The sequence below is a fragment of the Pleurodeles waltl genome, chromosome 8 (genome assembly GCF_031143425.1).
Source record: "Pleurodeles waltl isolate 20211129_DDA chromosome 8, aPleWal1.hap1.20221129, whole genome shotgun sequence".
Classification (NCBI taxonomy): Eukaryota; Metazoa; Chordata; class Amphibia; order Caudata; family Salamandridae; genus Pleurodeles; species Pleurodeles waltl.
The window spans coordinates 1,307,343,462-1,307,355,516 of NC_090447.1; the positions used below are offsets into that span (position 1 = coordinate 1,307,343,462).

Consider the following 12,055-nt stretch of genomic DNA (forward strand, 5'->3'; position numbering starts at 1 on the left):
TCAGATCCAGGATACACAGTTGGTGGCCAATGAGTGGGGCTACCACTTCATCCCCATACTTTCTCCTCCAGCTCCTCAACCAGTAGATTCTCCACCAGAGGATATTGGTGGCTTTTAAACACTTATGAAAAGAGCAGCTACATGTGTACAACTCCTGATCAGTGAAGCAACGGGATGGCTTCCTGTATGATTTTAAGGGGCAGTCAAAGACAGTTGGCGCAATCTCTATGAATGACTGCATCTAGGAGGAAGGGATTAAAATAATGAAAAACATTGCCCCAGTGACTGTGGTTCTTCTGAGAATTGATAAGAAGTATAAAGCCCCTGATGACTCTCCAGCAAGTCTGGTAGGGCATCCAAAAACACTCAAGCATTACAGAAGCTGCCCAGCGCCGGTGAAAAAACCCTACCCACGCCAATCTCAATACCCCCAGACGAGGATGGCAGACCCTTTACTAATATAGGGAAGCAGCTCTCCACCATCACAGGCACTACTATATGTGCTGCGAATTCTTCGGCAATCCTGGGTAGGTATGATTGCCAGATGTGGTCAGACATTGCTGCTTATCTAGATTTTCTGCTGGAGGACAAGAGAGCGGAAGCAAGAAAAATACTGCTAGAGGGAGAAAGATCTGCGTCGGAGATCATAGATTGTGCTATGGAGATAGCTTCCCTAGGGTTTCTGGCAGCTCACAGGGTCTGCGGTCCCACGACACCAATGTGGACTAAAGGCGGTATTTAGTCCAGAAATGCAAACAAACATCCTAAGCATGCTATATGATGGTGACGACTTGTTTGGCAAGCCAGTCAGAATCTTGCAAACAAAGCGGACATGTATATTGCAGAGGTCATTGGGTTCTGAAAAACACCGTTGAGAGGGGCCTGCGTAAGAGATACATTTCCTCTATTGTGGGAGGTATCTGTGATTCAGTTGTACCAGCCCTACAAGCAGCCCTTTCTGCATGCCTATTAGCAGCACCAGCCATATTGTGCACCACCAGTGTCCGCTTACTCCAAGCAGAACCCACGGACAAAACAAACGACGCCAGCAAGACACACTTGCAAGAAACAGTGACGACCATCTTGGTGCTGGTTACACCCCCTTCAGCACCCTATTCTGTGGGAGCACGAATTTCGCATTATTACCATCCGTGAGGAACTGTAACCATGGACAAATGAGTCCTGGATCTCATCACATACGGACCTACCCTGGAGTTCACCCAAATCCCACCCTCCACTCCACCATAACTAGAGCCTCCACCCCAGCTCCACCTTCCCAGGAAAGAGGCGCTAGTTATGTTGAACAAGGGTGGGATCGAAAAAGTTCTACGCTCTCAAAAGGGAATGGGTTTCTGTTCTTGCATTTTCCTTGTCTAGAAGAAATTGGGAGAATGACATCCCATTCTAGACCTCAGGAAACTCATGTACCTAAAAAAAAAATTCTTTCGTATGGTCACTCTCCAGGAGATCCTGCAACTTTTTAATCACAGAGCCTGGAATAGCAGGATGCCTATTTTCATATCCCTATCCATCTCAAACATTGCAAGTTTTTCAAATTCACAGTAGCCGGAACTCGCTATCAATTCAATGTACTTCCCTTTGGTCTCTGATCAGCCACCTGGATTTTCAGGAAATGTCTTCCCCCATTGGCAACCCCTCTAAGACAGAAATGCCTTACAGGTATTTCCGTACCTAGACTTCTGGCTCATAAAAACACCCTCTCCCCAGCAAGTGACTATGGATGTTCAAAGTCCTAGGGCTCACAGTAAATTGTCAAAAGTCTCTTCTTTCTCTCTCAACGAGGATAACCTTTCTTGGAGCTTGAACTTGTAGTTCACCGTGCTCCCCTTTGGCCTTTCCAGTGCCCCTCTGGTGTTCACGAAAGTAATGGTAGTGTTTGCAGCTCATCTGCGTAGGTTGGGGATCCCAGCCTACCTCTACCTCGACGACTGGCTGTTGAAGGCGGACATGCCCCCAGAAAGTAGTCTCCCACCTCCAGACTAAGGCGAACCCCCTGCATTCGCTGGGGTTCACTATCAACGTGCTGAAGTCATACCTGACTCCCTCTCAGGCGCTCCCTTTCATCAGAGCTGTTCTGGACACAGTGGAGTTTCAGGCTTATTCTCCCAAAAACGAGTCCATGATATTCGGGCTATTATAGTGATATTTCAGCCTCTATCCTGAATTTCGGTGAGAATGACTCTGAGGCTGCTGGGCCTCAAGGTCTCCTCCGTCCTGTTGGTCCAATATGCCAGATGGCATATGCGGGCTCTGCAGTGGGACCTGAAATTCCAGTGGGTGCAGCACCAGGGAAATCTCTCTGACATGTTTCATGCCTTGGAGGGAACTGCAAAACACCTGCTGTGGTGGTTGTCGAATCCAGATTGAGTCATGGGCAGATCCCTCCCCCTTCCCCAGCTAGATCTCACAGATAGTGACAGATGCTTCTCTCCTGGGATGGGGTGGCCAGATGGGTGAGATCAGAGGCCTCTGGTCTCCGATGGAGTCCAGACTCCACATCAACCTTTTTGAAGCTCTGGGCGATCAGACTTGCATTGAAAGCATTTCTTCTCTCTTTCAAAGGTGAAAGTAGTGCCGGTGTTCACTGACAACACCACCACCATGTTGTATTACAAAAAAAAAAGATGGAGTGGGGTCGTGGACCCTTTGTCAAGAGGCTCTTCGCTTCTGGGCATGGCTGGGACGATAAGGCATTTCCCTGATGGTTCAACACCTGATGGGCCCTCTGAACACCAGAACAGGCAAACTCAGCTATCTGTGCGTAGTCGATCACGAATGGCATCTCAATTGGAGGTGGCGCAAGATCTTACAGCAGTGGGGAGAGCCTTGGTTAGATCTGTTCGCCTCTGCAGAGAATGCGCAATGTCAGCTGTTTTGCACGGAGTTTTCAAGCCAGCACTCGCTTGGCAACACTTTTCGTCATGAGTGATACTCGGGCCTCCTGTATGCCTTCCTGCCAATACCACTTCTGCCCAGAATGCTGAAGATCAAGCAAGACCGGGCCCAAGTAATGTTGGTAGCTCCGGACTGGGCACGAAGAGTCTGGTATCTTGAGCATGGCCATCGATCCTATGATCAGACTGCCCCTTAGGGAGAATCTTTTGTTGCAGCAGCAGGGGACGGTTATCCACCTGAACCTATCCTGTCTGTCTCCTTGTGTGGAAATTGAGCTGCGACAATTGACGGCTTTTTGCCTTCCACCCGAAGTCTAATGTCATCTTGGCAGCCAGGTGTCTCTCCACTAAGACGGTATACGCCTGTCGCTGGAAGAAATTTGTGGCATGGTGTATCAACAAATCTGTAGATCCCCCCTCTCTTCACCTCTCTCAGAGGTTCTTCTCTTTATTCTCTCTTGCCCAGCAGGGCTCTGCTCTGGACACCTTCGAGGGATACTTGTCTGCCATCTCTACCTTCTTAAGGCTACCAGACCAACCATCTCTTTTGAAAGAGATGGTCATTGTTTGGAGGTTTCTTAAAGGCCTCACTCATATGTTCCCTCCTCTTCCATTCATCATGCCCCAGTGGAATTTAAACTCCTTCCTCGCATACCTCATGTGCGCCCCTTTCCAGCCACTCGACAATTGTCCTTTATGGCTCTTAACACTTAAAACAGCTTTCTTGGTTGCCATCACCTCTGCTTGCAGAATGAGAGCTTCAGGCTTGTTCTCTGGAGCCACCATTCCTAGCAGTGCATCCTGACAAAGTGGTGCTCCTTACCAGGGCTTCCTTTCTTCCCAAAGTGGTAACGCCTTTCCATGTAGGCCCATCTAGTACCATGCCTACTTTTTACACACCTTCACATGAGGAAAGACTCCACTGTCTGGATCCAAAAAGAGCATTGGTGTTCTACCTAGATAGTCCACCTGGAAGTCTTTGCTACAATCAACTTTTTGTGGGATCTGTGGGTGCTAAGAAAGGGAAGGCAGTGCAGAAGAGGACCACCTCACGATTGGTAGTCCTCTGCATCAAGATGTGCTAAGCTTTGGCAAAAAAGCAACCCCCTGAGGGTTTGCATGCTCATTCGACCAGAGCAAATGCTGCTACCACAGCGTTAGCACGCGGAGTTCCTGTCCTGGATATCTGTCAGGCACACTGTAGGAAGTTGGCTCTGTATGTGCTATTTCCTTACACACACACACATTCATCAAGCAATACTTCCTGGACAGTCTGGTCCAAGGGGATGGCTATTTTGGCTTTTCAGTCAAGCAGGACTTTTTGGTGTGATCTTAGAGACTTCTCCTGTGGTGGGCTGCAACCTATCAGATGCACAAGTTACTTACCTTCGGTAACAATATATCTGGTAGAGAAATATTCTAGTTGCAGATTCCTTACCGACCCGCCCATTCTCCCTGATCTGCAAAATGATTTCTAGGGACCGGCACTTCCCTCTAAGGGCCCTAGTTCTGGCGCACAGTTCTCGGTGTTCTTCATGGCTCTGCACTATTTGCGTGGAAAGTCGTGAAAAACTGACGTTAGCATGCAGGGGTGGTGCCTATATACGACTGCGACGTCATCACAGTGATCACAACGCCAATGACGCCCGCAGAGTCGACTGACCTCACCTAAAGACCCGCAGGGGTACTGCTCAAAGAACTCCGGATCCTGTCTGATACCTGGGAGAAATTCAAAGGTAACAAGGAATCTGCAACTAGAATATATCTCTACCAGATATATCGTTACCGAAAGTAAGTAACATGTACGTCAACTGTACAAACATCTCCATGTCACTTGTGAAAGCCTGTTTTTTTTTTTTTTTTTTTTTTAAACAGTGATGAAAAAAAAAACCAATCCAATAGGATGAAAACAAATCAGAACGCATTACTTGATGTGCACATGATAAATGTTTCTGAAACCCAATTTACACATTATTGTTAATAAACTATATAGTGTCAGTAAAGCTGCAAGTTAGTGGAAAGATTTTTAAACATTTATTGGAAATCTGTTTGCAAATGACAGTATGCTACCACATCATGCTTTAGTAATATATTTATTAAAGTGAGTTTTTAAACAAACTGAGAAACACTCCTGCCCTGATGACAATGCTAGTAAACTAAGACAGGTCATGGATCACGTGTGCCCTATATGTGGGCTAGATTTTTATTATACATGAAGCAAACATTTAGTCTATTCAGTGAAAGAGAAGCCGCTTTTTGTACTGCAGAAATGTCATATTTGAAGGTGCACTCCTATGTGAGAATGAAGAAAAGATGACTGCAAACTACAATTTTTGCCTAGGGTCACACAGTTTGAGACCTGTTTACTGGTTAAGTACATTACAATTAGGTTGAGTAGATTACACAAGTTACTCGACCTGCAGGTCTAGTAAAATATTTATGATTTTTCAAGGCCTGTTCTTTGTTGTGGAACTTGTATCTCTTAGGTGTACTGCCTTTTGCTGTGTTCTGTAACCTGGCCCCCAGCACACCCACTCTGCCCATCACCTCGAAGATTTTCCCAACTGTTTGAATCTTATAGCCTTATTTTGCTTAATATTGTTGTTTATTTTCTGTTCTGGATGATCACATCACTGTGGCTGTTTTTTCATTAGCTTGTTACTGTTTGTTACTATTTATGGGTATTGGAGAAATCCTTGACAGGAGTCCTAGTTCATGGGAATTCTGAGGCCATAAGCAACCTTCCCTTTTCCCCATGTTCTACAAGTATGGTTCTGGAAATGTTTGTTATCTGGATCCTTTTACTGACATGTCTTCAAACAGGACCTGTCTAACCCTGCACGGCGTGATTAGTAAGTGGGCAGATTCTAGACCTAGAGATTCAGAATCGGACTGGAGTGGTGTTTGTACAGTGTGTTTAGAGTTCTCTCTTTCCTTCAGGATTTTGGTTTGACCGATTTGGTTGATGGGAAGCTTTTTTAAATGACAAGTTCAGAAAATGTTGCCTTTTGCAAGCATATAATAGATACGCAAGTTGTCCTTCTAAACACTACTCCTCAGAGCATAAGCTTTGATTGGTCACCCTCTGCAAGGAAACCTGAGTGCCTAATAGGAGTAACTTAGTTATCTGCTAGTAAATGATAAAATCAAAAGCATAGGATAATACTGCCCACTTCCTGCAGAGTTCCCCAGGACAACAAGAAAATAGTTGATTGGGATATTGATATGCGTTGGTGTATAACAATGCTTTTCTTTAATGGTATATTAACTGTAGTCACTTTAAGTCTGTCATTTTTACAAATAAATAATTATAATTTTATTTTTCATTTATAGATCTTATGAGAAGGCAGGAGGAGCTCAGGCGTTTGGAAGAAATGAGAAATCATGAGCTTCAAAAGCGAAGACAATTTCAAATGAGGTAAACAGTGATAGTAATACTTTTCTGTAATCCTGTGTTGAATGTCTGAAAAGTAAAACCTGTGGCCTGCTCTTAGTATCAGTTAATTGTGCACAGATGTGGTCAGTCATCCTAATTAGGAGAAATGCAAAGGATTCCTGGACTGTTTCTGAAATGACTTGCGTATAAAACTTTTGTATATTTACTTTTATTTTAACTGTTCCATGATTTTAAATTATTTCCTTAACCACTAAACTTATTCTCCACACTGCCCAGAATGTTGAGTTCAGCTCGTATTTGCAGCTAGGCTTGGAAACATTCTGGTGCATGCACCAGATGGCTTCCTGTAAGAAATTAAAGTCACTAAATTAAGGTGTTCTCTACTGCCTTGTAGCTCTGGCAAAGAGCAGATTGGCTTGATGTAGGGATATGCTTTAAGTATTTATGCAGTACCAAAACATGAATAAAATGGAGTAAAATGTAATATATGGACATTCATATTTTGGTGCCATTTTAAAGTAGAAGCTGCTCCAAATGGCACGAAAAACCAGTGATGGTCAATGGCCACATTAGACTGGGACCTAGATGCAGTTTGTCTGACTAAGGCCCAACCCACCACAGGAGCACACATTTAAAGTCTGATTTCCCCCCCCCCCCCCCCCAAAAAAAAGACCTCTGGAGGTTTTTAGAGCCTTATGTGTAGGGGAGCGTTATGTCCAGGTGCCACTGATCAGCTCGGTTGTTGCAGGAAAGGCCTCTTGTAGCTTGTTCTTTCCCTGTAGCTTGAACAGGAGGTTAGCTTAATGCCCCTTAGAGTCCACTTCTTTGTCCTAGATGCAAGATGGAGCAGGCCCAGTCTTTCAGGGCTCCTCTCAGGTCACAGACTTTATGTCCATTCCTATTCTGTTCTTCCTCAGGTCTAGTAGTGTTGTGAAGTGGCTGTCGGGGGCGTATTTATGCTTGGTTCTAGATACTGGGTAGAAATGTGTCCCTGACTTTCTCTAACCATTAGGGTAAATGTTCCCAGTACTAGCCCTACCCACTTTGTGCATTTTCATGATGGCAAGAGTCATCAGCTACACTAAACCTGGGCTCTGAGGTGTGGGTGTGGGTGTGAGTAGGGAGGAGTGTACTTTGGTAGTTCTAGTGCCTCCCACATTTAACTCTGAAATCCAGGTTGGAACATGAACTGTACCTACAACAAATCCAGAGACAAAAGTCCTTCAGCAACCAGACAGTAGATCAACAAAATTAGTCTTGGCATCCCATTCTTCACCCTTTCATATGTGCCCCAATTGTTATTTGAGAGCCCAGCAGACTTGTCAGGCACGTTTTGACACTCAAGCAGAATTTGGTACTGTAGTGTCAAAAGATAAGTATAGCTCCCACGCTGCATATTCATTAGTCATCTCTGCCCATTCAGATTGGCATATTGTTTGTTCCTTTGTTGCACTTCACACCTATTCATAGCTGATTACTGACTTGGAGAATATAGAGTGTGGGTACTCTGATATTTCCCAGGAGCCAAACAGTATGGTCTGTGGCATAACCAAGGCCTTCAGTGATTTTAGCATGGTTGAGGTGTTGGTGGGGTAAGGTGGGCATAGGGTAAGTGAAGCATGTACATGGTATGGACAGTGAGTATTGAGAGGTATTTTAGGGCTAAATCATATCCCTCCTATGCTTGTCACCTTAATTGCCATTATGTGATAAAGGTGGCTGTGCCTTGGAACACTCAAGCCTGACTGTTTTGGCTAGTGGTTCTATTGGATCCTCAAGCTCAAAAGGAGCTGAGCCTTCATATGGCTTTTCTCTGCCATCCACACTCTGTCCTTATGCACTAAGAATTACAGAGAAAGCATTAACTGTTGATGTGAATCTTACCAACAAAAAGTAGCTCATCTTTTGGCTGAATTGCACAATGTGAAAGCAGAAAAACTGGGATCCTTCCTGCGTACCATCACATAACGATATTGATCATAGACAGCTGCTTTATTTCACTTTGCCTAATTTCTTGTCATTATCACATATGAGACCATCAAAAGTTGACAATGTGCGTTGTACAAAGTCCTCTCCTTTCTCATTTATGTTGTTTCAAGTATAAGAAAAAGCTAGATCACCTATAGGGTGCATATGACAAATCACTCTCCTCTTTAAGTAATGGCATTGTTGTTGGGTAGGTTAGGGGGGGGCATGAATATAGAGTTCAGGTTTGAAAACTATTATTTCTAATAAATACCCCTCAATACAGCCCTAAGGCAGGGTGCACTATACCACAGGTGAGGGCATAGGTGCATGAGCACTATGCCCCTACAGTGTCTAAGCAAAACCTTAGACATTGTAAGTGCAGGGTAGCCATAAGAGTATATGGTCTGGGAGTCTGTCAAACACAAACTCCACAGCCCCATAATGGCGACACTGAAAACTGGAAAGTTTAGTATCAAACTTCTCAGCACAATAAATGCACACTGATGCCAGTGTACATTTTACTGTGAAATACGCCCAGAGGGCATCTTAGAGATGCCCCCTGAAAACATACCCGACTTCCAGTGTGGGCTGACTAGTTTTGCCAGCCTGCCACACACCAGACATGTTGCTGGCCACATGGGGAGAGTGCCTTTGTCACTCTGTGGCTAGTAACAAAGCCTGTACTGGGTGGAGGTGCTTCTAACCTCCCCCTGCAGGAACTGTAACACCTGGCGGTGAGCCTCAAAGGCTCACCCCCTTTGTTACAGTGCCACAGGGCATCCTAGCTAGTGGAGATGCCCTCCCCCTCCGGCCACGGCCCCACTTTTGGCGGCAAGGCCTGAGGAGATAATGAGAAAAACAAGGAGTAGTCACTGGGCAGTCAGGACAACCCCTAAGGTGTCCTGAGCTGAGGTGCCTCTGACTTTTAGAAATCCTCCATCTTGCAGATGGAGGATTCCTCCAATAGGATTAGGGATGTGCCCCCCTCCCCTCAGGGAGGAGGCACAAAGAGGGTGTAGCCATTGGCTACTAACTCCCCAGACCTAAACACACCCCTAAATTGAGTATTTGGGGCCCCCCAGAACCAAGCAAGATAGATTCCTGCAACCTAAGACGAAGGACTGCTGACCTGAAACCCTGCAGAGAAGATGGAGACACCAACTGCTTTGGCCTCAGCCCTACCGGCCTGTCTCCCCACTTCAAGAAAAACTGCAAAAGCAACGCATCCCCCAGGGTCCAGCGACCTCTGAAGCCTCAGAGGAATACCCTGCATCTAAAAGGACCAAGAACTCCCGAGGACAGCGGCTCTGTTCCAAAGAAACTGCAATTTTGCAACAAAGAAGCAACTTTTAAAAGACTACGTTTCCTGCCGTAAGCGTGAGACTTTCCACCCTGCACCAGACGCCCCCGGCTCGACCTGCGAAGAACCAACACTAAAGGGAGGACTCCCCGGCGACTGCGACCCTGTGAGTAGCCAGAGTTGACCCCCCTGGGCCCCCACAGCGACGCCTGCAGAGGGAATCCAGAGGCTCCCCTTGACCGCGACTGCCTGCTTCAAAGAACCAGACGCCTGGGAAACACACTGCACCCGCAGCCCCCAGGACCTGAAGGATCCGACCTCCAGTGCAGGAGCGACCCCCAGGTGGCCCTCTCCCTAGCCCAGGTGGTGGCTACCCCGAGGAGCCCTCCCCGCCTGCATCGCTGAAGAGACCCCTGGGTCTCCCATTAAAACCTATTGCAAACCCGACGCCTGTTTGCACTCTGCACCCGGGCCGCCCCTGTGCCGCTGAGGGTGTACTTTTTGTGCGGACTTGTGTCCCCCCCGGTGCCCTACAAAACCACCCCTGGCCTGCCCTCCGAAGTCACGGGTACTTAGCTGCTGGCAGACTGGAACCGGGGCACCCCCTTCTCCATTGAAGCCTTTGCGTTTTGGGCACCACTTTGACCTCTGCACCTGACCGGCCCTGAGCTGCTGGTGTGGTAACTTTGGGGTTGCCCTGAACCCCCAACAGTGGGCTACCTTGGACCCAACTTTGAACCCTGTAGGTGGTTTACTTACCTGCAAAACTAACAAACACTTACCTCCCCCAGGAACTGTTGAAAATTGCAGTGTCTTATTCCCATTTTTGTGAAAACTGTACATGCTATTTTGCTGATTCAAAGTTCCTAAGTTACCTAAGTGAAATACCTTTCATTTGAAGTATTACTTGTAAATCTTGAACCTGTGGTTCTTAAAAAAAAAAAAAAACACTAAGAAAATATATTTTTCTATACAAAAACCTATTGGCCTGGAATTGTGTGTGTGTGCGCCTCATTTATTGCCTTTGGGTGTACAACAAATGCTTAACACTACCCTCTGATAAGCCTACTGCTCGACCACACTACCACAAAATAGAGCATTAGAATTATCTCTTTTTGCCACTATCTTACCTCTAAGGGGAACCCTTGGACTCTGTGCATACTATTTCTTACTTTGAAATAGTACATACAGAGCCAACTTCCTACACTTTCTATGCAGCTCAAAGAAAGGCACAGATTTGAGCAAGATCTGGATGTAGAAGAACATGACCAAACGCAACAAAGGTTACAAATCCAGAAGGACAAAGGGAGGATACAAACCATCCCTCCACTCAAATCGAAAAGAAAACTAGCCTTTCAAGAAACTGAAATGCAACCGAAAGCCAAAGTGGTTAGAGACAAATCACCACCACCACAGTTCTCACCACAACCGTCCCCACTGCAATCACCATAATTGTCACCAGTGGGTACACCGATGGCGCAGTCACCCACACATACTGGGATGACCCAAGATGATGCGGATCCCTGGGATCTATACGACCCACCTATATCGGACAACAGCCCAGAGTGTTATCCAACCAAGCCTTCACCACCAGAGGATAGTACAGCATATATGCAAGTACTAGCCAGGGCAGCAACGTTCCACAACGTAACAATGCACTCAGAACCAGTGGAGGATGACTTCCTTTTCAACACTCTGGCATCCACTCACGCATCCTATCAAAGCCTGCCAATGCTACTGGGCATGCTCAAACACGCACAACAGGTCTTCCAAGAGCCTCTAAAGGGGAGAGCTATAAAGCCAAGGGTCGAAAAGAAATATAAACCGCCCCCGTCAGACCCAGTGTTTATAACTCAACAGCTCCCTCCGGACTCAGTGGTTGTGGGGGCTGCGACGAAAAGGGCGAACTCACAATCAGGGATGCCCCACCACCTGATAAAGAGAGTCGAAAGTTCGACATAGCGGGCAAGAGAGTGACCTCATCAGTGGCGAATTGCAAACTCGAAAGCCCTACGACAGGGCACACTGGGACAAAATGCAAGACATCATCCAGCATTTGCCCAAGGAACAACAAAAACGTGCCCAACAAGTAGTTGAAGAGGGACAGGCCATATCGAACAAAAAATACGGTCTGCCCTAGACTCTGCAGATACAGCTGTATTGACAGTCTGTGCTGCTGTAACGATTCGAAGTTCTGGATTTAAACCTGAAATACAACAGGCGGTACTAAATATGCTGTTTAATCAACATCAGTTTTTTGGGCTGGAGGTGGATACCGCGATCGAGAAAATGAAAAAAGACACGGACACGGCCAAAGCCATGGACGCGCTCTACTCCTCCACAGTACAGAGGCACATTTAGGAAACCACAGTTTGGGGGGCGGGGGGGTTTCGACAACAGACACCTGAACCATCCACCTCCCAAACAAAACCCACCTACCAGTCACAATACCAAAGAGAGGGGTTTTGTGGTTCC

The 12,055-nt window shown here is 46.3% G+C and overlaps 1 protein-coding gene across 1 annotated transcript in view; it reads left to right on the plus strand.

Moving 5' to 3' along the window:
- The window catches only part of PSPC1 (paraspeckle component 1), a 360,968-nt gene that overhangs the window by 159,431 nt on the left and 189,482 nt on the right, over positions 1-12,055 (plus strand). Inside the window, exon 5 of the mRNA XM_069202288.1 lies at positions 6,249-6,333. Coding sequence (XP_069058389.1) covers positions 6,249-6,333 — 85 coding nt within the window. The remainder of the gene's footprint in view (positions 1-6,248; positions 6,334-12,055) is intronic.